The sequence below is a fragment of the Sinohyriopsis cumingii genome, chromosome 6, assembly GCF_028554795.1.
Source record: "Sinohyriopsis cumingii isolate HCF-2022 chromosome 6, ASM2855479v2, whole genome shotgun sequence".
In the NCBI taxonomy this organism is placed as follows: Eukaryota; Metazoa; Mollusca; class Bivalvia; order Unionida; family Unionidae; genus Sinohyriopsis; species Sinohyriopsis cumingii.
In genome coordinates this window covers 81725234-81741342 of record NC_142966.1, presented here as the reverse complement: position 1 = coordinate 81741342, position 16109 = coordinate 81725234, and the positions used below count along the sequence as shown (strand labels likewise).

Here is a 16109-nt window from a genome sequence, read left to right as displayed (position 1 = left end):
CGATGTGCCTATGGGATTAAAAGAGCGGGAATACTTGTTTTTAATGCAAAGTCATGTTGATTTCTGTCAGCTTCAAACCTAGCCTTCACGTTAAGGGCGTACAACTTTCCTAGACTTGATGTAAGAGTTCGCATTTGTTATATTATATAAAAATACACACATATAGTATCTAGCTAAAAATCAAAGAAAACTAATTTTGCAAAAGACAATTGCTATCTCATACTAACAGCTGATAGGCAAATTTTTGTAAAGGTTATTTTCGTTAATTAAAATATCTTCGTGTCACCACGAACAACTGTTAATATTTCTGAATAACTCTTTTGATGAATGACTGCCGTAAAACTTAATATATTTCCATAAGGCTGTAGACGCAACGGCTAGCCAGGTACAGTCTATAGTAATGTATTGAGGGATATTTGGATGTACAAAAGAGACGTGTATTTTCTTATTTATTTGTACCACGTCCAATACAAATTATCGGGGACGTGGATCTGTTTAAAACCTTGCAACGTCAAGAAACAAAACCTATCAGAAACACAACTGAATATGAGAGAATTGCACTTCGATGGTAACAAATGAAACAAATGCTTAACGTGACACTATCAAGTGAACAAGTGATTTAAAAGTCAAGTGAATAATTCGAAACTGGGGAACCTAAATATAAACAAATAAAACTAATAATAATAATAACAATTGCTGCTATAGACTTATAATTCATGCGATATAACAATTTATATTAGTGGCGGTAAGACATAGTTGTTCGTAAATAAAAAATGCTAACGAATTAGAGTACAATCATCTTTTGACTAGAATAATATATATTCCGGAACAAAGTCATCATTCACCAAAACAGGTAGAACAAATAAGGATTATATTTATGCTAGGCTGTGAAGTACTGGATTTGCCAAGCAAAATAGAAGTGCGAGATAATTGTGGCTGTCTCGCGTCAAAACCAAATCAACCATTGCTCGAATATATTTGTATTAATATGCTATTTTAGATGGAATTGGGACGGACAGTTATGTAAATGTTTATATTTGCAGTGTGAATAATCACAAACATGCAGCAGAACATAAACTGTGATAGCAAACATTGCGTGGGATTCAGTAAGAAATATGTTACTTTAATATGTTAAACAGTACATCCTGTTAGCCAATATGTTTGAGTATAAAATGATAAGAAAATGTGCTTCTTCCGAGTGAATAACGATATATTTCACCTTGAATACAATTTGGTAATGCTGGATGATGTTTCACGGGCGGTTGCCCGCGTGTTGATGAAAAGTCAATAACGTTCATATTATAAAAATATATTTTTTTTATAATCATTAGCCTATATTGTGTTCGATGCAAGACGATTACGGATACAACTACGCTAAGAGCAACAAAGACGTTTACGTATAGGCAACTGTGTAAGATGCGGCATTATAAATAATGTAAGTTTGTGGAGTCTCTCGAGACGTTATGTGGTGGTGATATTGCTGTGGAGCCTCTTGGGCTAAGTATCCAAGGGATAAACATCTTCCGCGATATCATTACCGTGGTCCTGGAACACGATTTGATATCAGATATGCCGAAACAAATCAACGAAAACCAAGCGAATTTCCAGTGAATGAGATTGATCAAGCGTGCCACGCCCATGATGTAGTGCATACAAATAAAGATCTGCAAGAATGAAGTATCGCTGATGTCAAGTTGATTCACACGACGAAGTCGATAACAAAATAAAAACATGGGAGAATCCTTCGCCAACTGGTTTATAAGATCGGCTTTGGGTGGTCAGTTAGCCGTGCGGACTAGAAACTAATTGTCCGGTTATTAATATAATGGAGTCGACTTATTATAGTCCAAGAGGATATTGGAAAGGTATAGCAGCGATTAAAAAACTTGGTGCGGGTTCCTTGCGTGATGTTGATGCAGATTGGTTATCCCGACAGGGAATATGGCAAATTTATCCACCACCACCCAAAAACGATTCAACATGGACGGCTTCCTGTCAGCACTCATAACAAAGTTTCTCAGGCAGATATTTTGTTTTTACAACATGACACTATCACTGGCACACGAAAAATACAGACTCGTACATACAAATACGCGCTGACATGTCGTCGAGTTTGCGAGCAGATACAAGTAAGCGGAAACTCTATCAACTAAAACAGCAACTGAAATCTCGGCCACGTTTGAAAGAAATTATTCCCGAGGACCCGGGCCGTCCGGTGGCCTGCGATGGCCACGATTGCTATAGGTTGATCCAGGAAAGGTATTTCGTGGCGCAGTATCATCGCATATGAAACAATATAACGTTAAAATCAGACGCGGACATGCCACATGCATCGCTATTAGACAATCGTTGAATGATTTAATCAAACACTTGCTCAGCGATTTTTTGGACATCAGTCCGCCTAGGAATTACTGAAAGGGTTGCGAGACTACCTCACGTGCTATCCGCGTTAAACATCGTAGTCACAAGTGCAACTGCTATGAAAACCGTTGATGCCATCGCGACGAAACACATACCGGTAAGCCGCGCGTTTCGCCGGTGAGACTGGAGCTGGACAGTAACGTAGCTGTCAGGTATTTATATGAACCTGGTGAACCTGAAGGTAGTAGAAAAAAGAGCAACTGATCCTGTCTAGAGTGTAACCAACATTTATAGCGTCGTGAGATCTACTAGTAGGAATACAATATACAGACTAGAATATGTGTCTCCTCAGTGTAGATTTATCCGTGAATAATTACAATTAATTCGTGAGACATTACCACTAGGTTGGATTAGCGATAGGAAAGGACACTTCCTCCTCGACGTCGTTTACATTCAAGACACGTCAGAGCGAATTTTCGCATGTGTTGCCGAGAACACTATCGATTCTCTCCACGGTGAATTGTCTTTCGTCATTACGAAAATATTTCCGCAACCTTATTTTGTTAAAGCAGGCACAGTTATTATTTTGTCTTTGCTTCAGCACCATGATAAATTATGGATCAAGATCAACCTGCATTTATGTTTGTGTCATCTCTCTGACAGACTGTTACATTTTTCATTTCCGTGCCAGGGATTGGCACGAGGGGGACTGGCCATCTGCTAGACTCGTGTGCATTGCGGCTGATTATAAACCATCATGGAATTATCGTAGACAATTGTTTGTATCTCAAACATTCCTGTAGCTCGAGATTCTGCCAAATACACTAAATTTCACCATTCGACATCATCATGTCAATCCCAATATTGGTATCTGAGATTGTTAGTTCCGGCTATGAATGAATTGTTATTGCATATCGTAGAGTACAGAACGATGGTTGTGCATAAGCCTGCAGGGGAACAACAACTATGTTATTAAGAACGAGCTTTTAAGGCTGCATAGGCCACGTTACTGCAATATTTACGAGAATATTATGGCGACGAGTATCCGATGAACGATAACATACTGGAACTGCCAACGTTAATTTTTTCCTTATGAAATTCAAATGATCTTGGCTGATGTGAATCACGAAACATTTTTTAGGACGCACCATTCAGATTATTTGGGCGCCACAAGTTCCAGAGTCATTGATTGCTGTTTCTGGAATAACGCTGAGCATTATCATACATCGAATCTTGTCTGGCTGAAGTCTAATCCACACTATCAGCTCTCGTAATGCTTCATCGCTGGCCCGTGGCCATCAACATTTACTCGTAAACGTCAACGTGATCTCGAAGCCATTTATCTGGCGATTATCCTGTAAACGGAGATGGTTGCCCATGAACGCCGGAAATTTGTTTTGTTTCTAACAACCAAGAAATATTTCAAACATTTGTTGGACACATACTTCTTCCAAAATGATGACTTTGGGAATATTGTTTTTTCACCTATTCTTGTTGGTGTCTACGCATGCCCTTCCATGGAAAGAAGCTGAGGTAAGGGAAAGACTTAAAACCCCTTTGTTTCATCTCTCTGTCAGGCCAGAGAGTTGGGGTTAGCACTAACATATCGGAATTTCTCTTTGGTTCTAACGCACGCGTGATTAAACCAGAACCACAAGAACCATTAAAATAAAATGATTTATGTCATGTAATACGATCATTTACTGATGGCGCCGATGACGGATGTTGTAAAGTATCGGTGCGGTAATATACACGATGAGGTTTAGGATATCCAGATTCAGATAAATTACGTACTTTGGCATGTTTATTCTCCAATGACCCCTAGTTGAGTCAGTGTTGTTAGTGTGCATCATCGGGAGATTTTTTAAAAAAATATATTTTTATTATACTTTTATAAATTGAATCCGTGGCGACTCTAACAGCCTCATTTGGAAATCGATTAATAATCGATAAAAGGTTTATTGATGCATATGCCAGCATCGATGCTTACAAATGAGTAAACTGGGGAGAATCTCCTTCGTAGTAGCTGACGATGGAACCGATTGCGGTCCATCTGGTAAGTCTGCCCCATCTCTGTACGTTAATAACCCTTTTCCTCTGTATCTGCTATTACAAAATTAAGTTCTTCTTGGTCCATAATTAACCATGAGCAACGGTACTAGTTATCAAATAAGGGTCCCTGGGTAACTTGGACAATAGTTGTTCGGCCAATATCTTTTGCAAATAATCTATTCTTATCATTGGCAGTAATACTGTTTTGTTGCCTATATGAAATTATCTCCGTGCTCACTGTCAGCAATGTCAATGTGATTTTATCGAGCACAAATCTCAATAGCATTATTGGAGCCCAGCTATGGTTATCTTTTGCAAAGCATATTAGTAGATTATTCTTCGTATCTGGTTTATTAAAATGACGATCAAACCAAGCAAAAATAACTGGATGAACTTTGTTGCAAACTCCAATGATTCAATCTCATCAAATCCAGTAAGATCCACTGGTGGCAACGGTCCGTTTATTACAAATTTGGTCATTTCACGTGTTTGATGAGCAAATTATGAGCAATACGGCTCACATTCACCCGCTCCAATTAAACTTGTGGAGTAACAACCCATCATATCATCTGAAATTACATCAGCGTGATTACATTTTGTGTTGCAAAGGCCGCCGTGTGCTAATTCAATACATGATATATCCCTGAGAAAGTCTTTCTGCATTGGGCGCCATGAATATTTTTGCTATACGAGAGGAGCAGCCGTAGGCAATATTGCAAAACATTTATTCAATAATTCATGTATATCGAATTTTAGCTCTGCCTTTGTTATTTTATCATGGAGAGATAGCACAAAATAATCAAATCACCGTTCCGATCTTATATCACTCTGAAACAGAAAGACCGAGACTGTCTCGCGCTTACTAATATTATAAAGTTCCTCAAAACATTACAGTGGTAATATTACAGTTTTAAAGTTCCTCAAAAATATTACCGTAGTAACACTACAGTTTTTTTCGGCGGAAATTTTGTTACACGTGCGGTCCATGCATGCGCATTGTGGTCAATTATCATTACAGGGGCACCTTTAGTGCGCTATTTGCCGGAATTGTGCAAAACCTCGTGGGCTAATGTGTATACTAATATCGGAAACTTTAATCGCTTTTCCAACACTGCGATGTCTTCCACACGGGCTCCACTGTCGTTAACACGATCTGACCATTCGTTTATTTTTTATTCGTGATTCTGTTTAATCCTTTACCTCGTCGGGCATTCATAGGATGTTATGTGACCGCTGAGCTACACAGTTTAAGAAACCAGTTCGCATTGTTTGAAGAGCATGACTATTGGACTCCTTTAAAATATAAAGTACGTAAGCAACATCAGTCTCAGGATATGACTTTTTATGATATGGTTTATTGATGCCTGTCGGAATTCCCGGTGCAGAATTTGTTCTTCAACGACGACATGCAGTCCACGTCCTCGTCATTGTCAAACAGCTTATCCCGGATAATCCATGTTGGGACATCCACACCATCGTTTTCAACAATAAATTTAATTCTACATAAATAACTTGTATAACCAGCTACACGATCAATAAACATCACCCGGGATGGTCATTCATTGTAGTATCAATTAAAATACTGCCGTAATCTATCCGATCCGGAACTTTAACCAAACATGAGCTGCACCGTCCCGCGTGAACTCTTCCTTTACCATTCCGATATATTCGTGTAATTGTAAATGAAAAGTCGTGAATTTTTCCTTATATTCTACTTTATCAAAATTAACCTGTCTGCATCTGGTTTAATCATAGATAATCTTGCAAACTCTTCTCTCGTAGTTTCTAACGATTTAATCTGATTTCTCACAATTTCTAGGTTAACTTTTGACTTTTTTGAGATTATACTACTGTCCTTGCAATTGTTTTGCTACAGTCCATCTACCCATTGTACAATTAATACATGATGTTCTCTAAGTGATCATTACCCCGGAATATTATATAATAATGTCACGAGCACAAAATACTTGTAAGAGGCCTACAATTTTAATCGACAACCCCATGTGGAAAATATTGTTGTAATGAGTTAAGAATATCATTTAGCGAGTGTCTTGCGTAGACACTTAGGGCCAAAACAGAGCATGAAATGAGGGATAGGATATTGGGAATGTCAGAACTTTGTGTTCCATGTGGTGATAAACAATACAGAGCGCGAAAACGATATTATGATAAAAGCCGTCATGAGGACAACGAGGCTAGAATAAAAGACAACAAATATTAACTCGATAAACAAAATCACAGATTTGTTCGCGAGGAAATGCAGGAAGAAATCGTGATCATAGTTTTAGTAATATGAAATTATTAATTGAGAAGTAAGTAACGTACTGCATTTTTTTTAACCTCTGAACTTACAACGCCCGGGCCTCGAGAGTATTTGTACTGCTCTTAATATACGCATTTAAGTTGAATGGCCTGGCAACACATAACTGTACAGATATATTTTCATTAATTTTATTGGTCAGTGAACATTTTATCAAAACGCTAAACTACAAATCTGGTATGGTTTTAATTAGTCGTTGACATAGATAGGCCGATCTTATTATATAACCAGTTGTAACAGACACTAGTGTTATTGATTTGGCAATGTAATGTATATAGTCATCCATAAAAAAGACGTTATCGATCTAAAGTAGCTGAAGGTAGTAAATCCATGTGAGCTGTATAATTTATACCACATTTCAGTTCAATGACCTGACCACACACTAATTATAAAGATATATTTTCATTAATATCACTGATAAGTGGGTATTCATCAACACGATAAACTACATAAATTTTGTTTTAATCGGTCTCTAGCATAGTTAGATAGGCCTATGTTCTTTTTTAAATCATAAAAACTTGTAACAGACGCTAGTGTTATTGATTTGGCAATGGAATGTGTAAAGTCACGCATAAAAGACGTATTATCGATCGATCGAGAGTGGCTGAAGTTATTAAATCCAGGTGGATCTCTAGCAGAGAGAGAACAACAAGAGAAGGAAATAATATTATAAAAAACAGAACTAAAATGAAAGAAATAAATATCCTTCGTTGTGCTTATTACACACTGAAATTAGTAGAGATATCGGTGCCATTATTTTTCCATTGAGCTTTTTTTGTGCTATTTAAAATATGTCTGTCAAGAGTAGTCAGTGCCAGTAGTTTTCCTAGAAGTTTAGAATGGTTGATTAATCAATGGCAGTATTTTTCCATTGAGCTTAGAAGGATGAGCAATCAATTCGTGTATTTTTTGTATTGATCTTGCATAGAAGGCTCTCACTGGTTTTTGGCAACAAAGAAATCAACATTTTCCAAGGCCCGGATGGTACGCTCTCCGAAATAATCGGCTGCCCTCCTCTCGCTGCTGCCGCAAACACCGTGAACAAAAGTGATTAAATACTTTATGCGTACTGCATATTGAAAATTTGCGTTTCATGTACATAATTAATTTTAGAACAAATTTTAATTCACAGTTACTGAGCACAAACTTACTTTTACCTCCGACTGACTTTAAACCTTATGTAAATACGCGCCACAAATGTCTATTTTCAGACAAACGTCGGCTGGTCTATTGTCTCAGTAAAAAATAATATTGGATGAGCTAATGTGTCCGTTAAAATGCAAACAATCAATAATTAGAATGCATATTAGGGTCTCATGCAGCGGACAAGAATTGTACACAATTGTTGAATATAATGTTTATGTTTGATGCACAAGAGATAATTTCTACAGAAAAGTAAGCAGGATGCATACAATCAACTACCTGTTTTGGAATTGACCATACACTCATAAATAATCCACTTGCACTTAAAACCTAGATGTCATTCTCATCGAACTATTGGTAATGCCGACTGCATCATCAACGTAACTAGACATAGGGCGTGGTATGGGTCTCTTGGGAAAATCCTCTCATTTTAAATATATGGTATTATGGGACTTACGGGAATTTAATGTTTCTATGTCACACAGCTATCAAATTAAAAGGTGATATAAGGCTTGCGAGACTTAACGTTAGAATTTAAGGTTTAAAGATCCACATAATTAACCTAGAATGTATTATTGGCGTTATAGGAATGTAACTGTGTGGGCCGCTATGGGTTATGTGGGAATTTAAGATGGTGGGCTGCTGTAGGCTCTACTAGTAGTGAAGCTGTTGATAATGCTACATTCATGCTATTAGGCAACCAGACTATTGCAATGATAATTAGATGTATAAGGGGGAGTGGATGTTCAGGGGTTTAGGTGGGTTAAATAATGAGGACTAACACCTAATGACGACCCATTATTCCTCTTGACCATTCACAACATACCCCTTCAAACAAGAATAGAGAGAGGAAAGAATAGTCATCGGAAGTATAGAAGCTACCCTTTACTTACACGCTATTGCATCCACACCTACATCATATCATCATTCAAACAGAACAAAGAAAGTGAGAAAGAGTAGTTCAAGTTTTGATTTTTAGAATAAAGACGCAGAGAAATACATCATACATACATACATGCGTACGTGCGTGCGTTGGTGCATGCGTACATACATACATACATTTTGGCAATACTTTAAGCCTAGATGGCCGTGAAATAGACATTATAAATGACCCTGAAAATGGACTTGCTTAATGACCACACGTTGGCCGTACTTCCCAGAATCCGCAGATACATCGACTCACTGGTTTCAGCTTCAAATATTAATGGAAGCAGAAAGGTTATATCAAGCATATCTAGCCTCAAATGCCCAATACTCTGCTGGTGTAAAATATTCTAATGCTGGCAGTGGTGGGTGTTTCTGTAGCTTTTGCTGTTGTGGTGACGTAAACCTTGGTGCAACATCTCAGATTGTTCTTGTTGGAGATGACGCTATTCCATCGGTTGGTGCACCAAAGCAGTTCTTTCGGACCCATGTAGTCTACTTTTATTTTTCATTTTCTTCTCCCAGGACATCTTGTAGCAAATGTTTTGGTACTTTCATTTAAGTAAGCACCACTTCGTTTCACATATCTATGTCTCCTTCGAAGATGATTTAACTCCTTCGCCCGTTCCTGTAGGTGCTTCAGTCTCTGCAGTGTACAAAAAGCCTCGCTATTCACACTCGATCTTATTATTGTCGAATATAAACGGCAAAACTGGCGAATGCAGTTTTATATCCCAGAGACGAAGGCTTAAAGGGAAATATGCCTATGTCTAATAGAGGAGACAGAACACATGTCAGGATGATTTTTTCGGACGTGAATACGAAGATCCTTTCAGAAATTCAAAGCAGATAAAATAACGAGAATGAAAGCACATGCACGAATTACAAATATGAGACAGAAAATGACCATGAACAAACATTTATTAACAAATTCAGATTTTTTTATTTTTATAAACAGTGCCTCATAATTCATAACCAAAATAATCAAGGCGGAAGAATAGGCTAGTCCTCATTCTTTAATTTTACACCATACTCTCCCCCCCAACCACCCCCCCCCCCCCGATAAAACACGTGTACACATGAACCTATTGATAATGCTGGGATCGTTGTTGAGTGAGACCTCGGTTGCAGTTATATAGCATGGGTTAGTCTTTCAATTTACTTAAACTATTTGTTTGCGCTAAAGAAAAGAGATAATCATAATGAAGATAATGATAAGTAAGTGAATATTTGGAAACTGTACTTTAGAATAACTTCGTACAGAGTATCACACCAATTATCTGCATGGCCATCAGTTCACTTGTTTCCACCGCTTTTATTCAACTACATGACATAAATATTGGTTACATTAGTTTCTGAAACTCAACTCATTATAAATAGCTGAATATTTACTTTATGCTACTACCTGTGTTTGAAGTCAAGAAGAACTGACCTTCAAAATGTCACCGAACATCATTATAATACAAATAATTCAGCTCGTCTGAGATTTCTAGATACAATATTACTTTGTAACAGTTTTAAGTTTTTTGTACAGATGAACTCCAGCTAGATAATTTACAAAACTCTCAGTTGTAAATGATCATAATGGTTCAATTTGTTTTGGTGTGTCCTAAAAACATGGTGTATTACCTTCTTTCACATCGCTGTTAACATCTACTTCAGTTCGTTATGAAAAAGACAACAACAAAAAAATGATTCACATTCAGTGTCCTCTAGTGTCAGAACTATTGACAAGAGAGGTCTCGAAAATTTCCGCTTTCTATTAGTGAATCTCTTTTTCTTTGATCGGACTTCGAGGAACTTTGATCTTGTTAAGTTGAACTAACATTACACAGCAACTGGTCGTCTCTACATGGGCATATTTCGTGTACAATAAAAGCAATAGTATAAGTTCTCTAAGTTGATTAATGAATGTAAATAAAACATTACTTTCCATGGTTGTTGAAAGTAAATATGAAAGTGTGTTATAAAGCGCGGTTATATAACTAATTATGATAACAGATGAAATTGTGATCCTTTGTGCAAAATTATTTTTTCAATTAGAGCCAATTATAGAACAAGACTCTCCTCACTCCTGTTTCAACTTGGCCAAATTAACACTGTTCCCTCACGCCATTAACCTTTCCTTACATACACACAAACACACACACACATACACACACTCAATAATATGCATACATTATTAAACATATTTTGTTCCAAAAGATTAAAATATTTTTGTGCAATAAAACATGACACAGCGCAGATTAGTAGTTTTAAAGTTTAAAAACATGACTCTTGTCAAAGCTCCCTACATTCCTTTCCACCCTGTTGCATTGAGGAATAGATGGATAAGAACTATTTCCTCGTTTGATATGCAAATGGCGGTATTTTTGAACGTATATTTTGGGGTTTCAGACTTTTTCTCCAACATAGTGACATTTATTGACGTCTGTAATATTTAGTAAGTCATTAAGACACATTGCAAACATTGAAAGTGTTGTATTGCCAGAAATTTGAAGATTTTTAAGTTATGCTGTTGATCGGTGTTTGCGCATTTACCGGCGTTAATGTAACAGGTAAATGTTACCGGCGACATTGTATGCAATGTCTATGGCGAATATCACTTGTGGCATTTTCGGGCGAGTGTGACCTTTACAGCAGTTGCAATGCTTTATTTTCTGTTCTTCTGTTAAAGCGCTTGATTAGAAATTGTACTTGAACGAACACTGTGGACAAGGTATCGTAATCAACCATTATGCACAGCTATCATGTCTATGTCCTTCATAATTCTCGCTTTTTAACTGAAGATAATATATTTCAATTCAATCAAATGTTAAAGCACACAAATGTGTAAGTTCATCTTTCTTCTTCGACTCTAGCATTGTCGAAACACTGTCAGACAGCAATAAGTGTTTCCTTTGAAAGCCATAAGTGCACAGCATTACAAACATATCAATCTAGTTTCCAGCTCCAAGCTCTTGGACTGGCAATAGTAATCGATATTTTATAATTAATAACATTATATTAGTTCACTAAATGCATAATGTAGGCAAATAAGATGAAGATTATCATCAAACATTACCATATATCAAATTACCCGATATGAAGAATGAAAGATTCCTAATAAATGAGAGAATGTTTGTAGCATCTTCAAAGAATCCGCAACGTTAAATTGTAGAGGATTTGCGTCTTAAGGACAATTACATCGAGTTTCCTATTTACAACACGCCCAGTTCCAAGTATCGACAAGTAACACTTGTTCGCAAAGTCAGTAAGGAGCAACCATGCTATGAAATTGTCAGTGAAGGTAAAAATTAATAGTATGTTAGGAAAAAAGAAAACAATGCCCAAACCAATAAGAGTCACGCTCTCTACGAGCTTGCCAAACCAATAGGCCCTTGATACTTTATTATAGATATGATGCAGTGAACATTATTTTTAAGACACTTGCTATTCTGTAGAAGAACAACAACCAAACCAGTCTGTATTTACTTGCCCTACCTTAGCAGAGCAAACTGATTATATTTCCTAATTTCCTATTTAACGCAGACTTAGCGGATTAGTAAGATTGAATGAGATTCCTTTAATGATGCGATTAGAAAAGACATGCTAAGGGAAAGCAAGACAATATAAAAGAAGAGGGTTGCTCAGAAAACTAATGCGACCTATACGTGTAATCAATATATTGTAAGATGTATATCTTTTCAAAAGATGACCCAATTGTGGTGTCTGCAAATCATTAATGATGGATTGTGTTTGCAATTATACATTATTTCTCTTTCGGACGACTGATTGTGTAGATTCGTTCTAAGTGCAGAGGCATTCAGAAGACGCAAAGTACCCATTAAGAGACCATGTTATCACTTATAATCATTTAAATAAATATTAATTGAATGCGTATGATCTTTTTCTGCACACTCCATTCAACAGTTTTAAAGAAAAGATATAATACATCCATAATGATAATTACGTTATATAAAGACAGCAATGGTATAATTTAAATAAACGGATGAACAGACACATTGCTGTTTGAAAGATGTAATAATAAAATGCATTTCTTTATCAGCGTGCGGTATCATTTATCTGTGTAAACTGTAACATTTATATATGCCCATATAAATTATCCCTTTTCCAAAGCTCATCGTCTGAAATTCATATCATTATGAACAAAACGATTTTACTGTAGAGCTTAAACTTGTTCTAGGAACGTGAAAAACATAATACTTGTGCATGGACTGATATGAGAATATGAGGATCATTTAAAAGGATTCCTGAAACCAAAAGGATATTTGTTATCAGGTATTTGGAAATCACTATTCACCTCTCAATCGATATTATTCAGAGTTGTAATATAATGCATTGTTTAAATAAAATAATTCTGAAATTGTGACCTTGGTCCAGAATATATTCTAGGTGAATTAAACTTTTTGTTGTAAACCGTTTGTTTAATTTACTATCTCTACAATAAAAAACAGAGATCTCTCTCACACATCAATAACAGAGATTTTCCCTAGTCATTTATGTTTATGAAATAGACAAGACATTGACAAATACACTTTTTCAAGTATGTTTCCACTACGTGATACAGTTTTACAATAAGGACGTTGAATTAGCATTACACTGCAAAAGCATCCTGTACGATTTATTCCATTCCAGCCATTCGAGTTATACTTTGGGTTCAAATCATAGATACGCGATTTCTCCTTTTCGTCGAAATTATAGAAACAGTCCTGGAGAATGTTCATGGGGTTAATTGTGCGAGAGAGAGAGAGAGAGAGAGAGAGAGAGAGAGAGAGAGAGAGAGAGAGAAAGAGAGGGAATGATAAAGAGAGGGAGTTTGACAGCAAAGATACTAGTATTGCCTGTGCAGGTACGTGAGTTGCCAAACAGTCAATACATCGTTATTTATTGGGTATTTTCTCAACATTGTTACAGTAGAAGAATACATTTTCCATGGATCACGTAAGACTGCTAGGTGGATTGTTTACGTGTTGCATTTTGTCCAAGATTTTAAGCAGTTAGGTTTTCAGGTGTAATAAAATCGATTCACAGTGCAGGCTTAATGCTGTCGTAACATTTAAATGCTCAACGTATGTTCAGCTGCATGCTACCACATGTTGTGCATGTGAAGTATTGGTTACCGTTTATCTACAAAATGTATCAGTGTTGTATTTTCCTATTTTACCAAATTATTTTATATGCTTAAACCATTTTTTTTCTGTTACATTGGTACAGTTATGATTGACATTTAGCAAAATCTTTGAATTCAAGCAATGAATTCGCTCCAGCAACGAGGTCTGTTATGTTATTCTTGTGGGCGAGGATCACATCGCGTCCGGCTGCTAGAGTTGATAACATTCGTTTGCCATCAGACTGCATTAATCAGGAAATGATATACTTATGATAAATATTTTATGAATACGGGCTACCTTCTTTGCATGTATGATCCGGAATAATCTTCGTTCCCATATTATATGCAAACCCGGATGCGTTATGGTACATTTGTTCATATTTGTTCACATATATATTCACTCTTGCATCATTGTTACATCTCTAGTTCTCGGTAACGACAGAGCGTTATATTGATGTTTGCTAGACGTCGCAGTTATTGACGGCATAATTTATAAAACTGGTAGACAAAAATATACACTTGCCAATTTAATTTGTTGAATGTTTCGAGATGGTACTAAGGAATACGCAATACAATGTATATACATAACATCAACCATATTCAACAGCGGATGTATGAGATATAATCTTCACTTACAGATAACATTTGAACAAAGGTAGTCAATATGGTGGCCATGAAAATGTTCATCTGGATATTCATTTTCTGCACATTGGCAGGTAAGTTTAATATCATTAATAATAAGGTTATTAATACACAGGAATTTAGACTTCACCAATGAGAAGCCTTGGCAAAAGCAGCTTTAACGTACGGAAATTAACTCATATAATCTCACAGTGCAAACAATGAATAATAATTTGAACCCTAGACATGTATCTGATATTAGGACCATTAACAATGATTTCGTCTTCAGTGTTGACTTCAGTGATCTTCTGAGCAAGCGTACCTCAACCCCATTGCCGGAATTAGACAGCGCATGTTGTTCTGGACATAGATAATATCTATCAATTTCTTCCGATGAACAAACAGAAGGAACTGAGTTTATGGTTTGTCCGTGTATCTGTCAGATACCTAAAGCAATGTTAAAATTTACTTCTACAAACAAATAATAAGCAAAAGCGTACCATCTGGACGCTAATATTCATCTTGCTGCTGTATCTGCTATTATAAAATCAAGTTTTCCTTGGTCTTTTGTAAACGATATACTGTCATCCTTTGACAGCAAGATTTGTTGTGGCCTACATAAAATTATCACTGTCAGCAATGTCAACATGATCTTACTGAGCACTAATCTAAATAGCACCATTGGAGCCCAACCATGTTTATGTTTTGATAAGCAGGTTAGGAGATTTTTCTTCGTATCTGGTTTATTAAAATGACGGCCAAACCAAGCAGCAATAACTGGATGAACGTTGTTGCAAACTCCAATTATTCAAACTCATCAAATCCAGTTAGATCCACAGGTGGCAGCGGCCCGTTTATTGCAACTCTGGTCATTTCACGTGCTGGATGACCAAACTGTGAGCAATACGGTTCACATTCACCCGCTCCAAGAAAACTTAAGGGGTAACAAGCCACCATATCAGCTGTAACGGCATCAAGGTGATAAAATTTTGTGCTGCAAATGCCTCCGTGTGTTAATTCAGTGCATGATATATCCCTGAGAAAGTCTTTCAGCCAGTGTGCGCTACTACTTTAAGTAGGTTAAGTGCTTTTAAGCATTTAGCATTCAAGTTCGTTCGATGTGGAATAAAAAATAATACCTAAACATTTTTGTTTCCTCAACAACTGAAATAGGTGTTCTGTCCAGCTTGAGTTTAGATTCATCTTGGTGTCGTCGTAACTGACAGAAATGCATATATACCGTTTTTTGATTTCGAGAATTTGAAGCCGTTAGTACTAGCCCAATTCTGAATCTTGTTTATATTTTGCTGTAGTTGTCTTTCAACTGTATGCATGTGCTTTGATCGAATAACGTATTAGAAAATCATTAACATATAGCGAGCAATCCACACCAGGAGTCAAACACTTGGTGATGCTATTAATTTTTATATTGAAAAGAGTTACAGATAAAATACTGCCCTGGGGCATGCCCATCTCTTGCTCGTGCATATATGAGATAGTAGAGCCCACTCGTACCTTGAATTCTCTGTCTGAGAGAAAGCTGGATATCAAATAGGGCAGACGGCCTTTTAGACC

At 36.7% G+C, this 16109-nt stretch overlaps 1 protein-coding gene across 1 annotated transcript in view; it reads left to right on the top strand.

Moving 5' to 3' along the window:
- The first annotated feature begins 14315 nt into the window (after window positions 1-14315).
- The window catches only part of LOC149797326 (uncharacterized), a 67239-nt gene continuing 65445 nt past the window's right edge, over window positions 14316-16109 (top strand). The window contains exon 1 of the mRNA XM_089962051.1: window positions 14316-14629. Coding sequence (XP_089818177.1) covers window positions 14578-14629 — 52 coding nt within the window. The 5' untranslated portion in view covers window positions 14316-14577. The remainder of the gene's footprint in view (window positions 14630-16109) is intronic.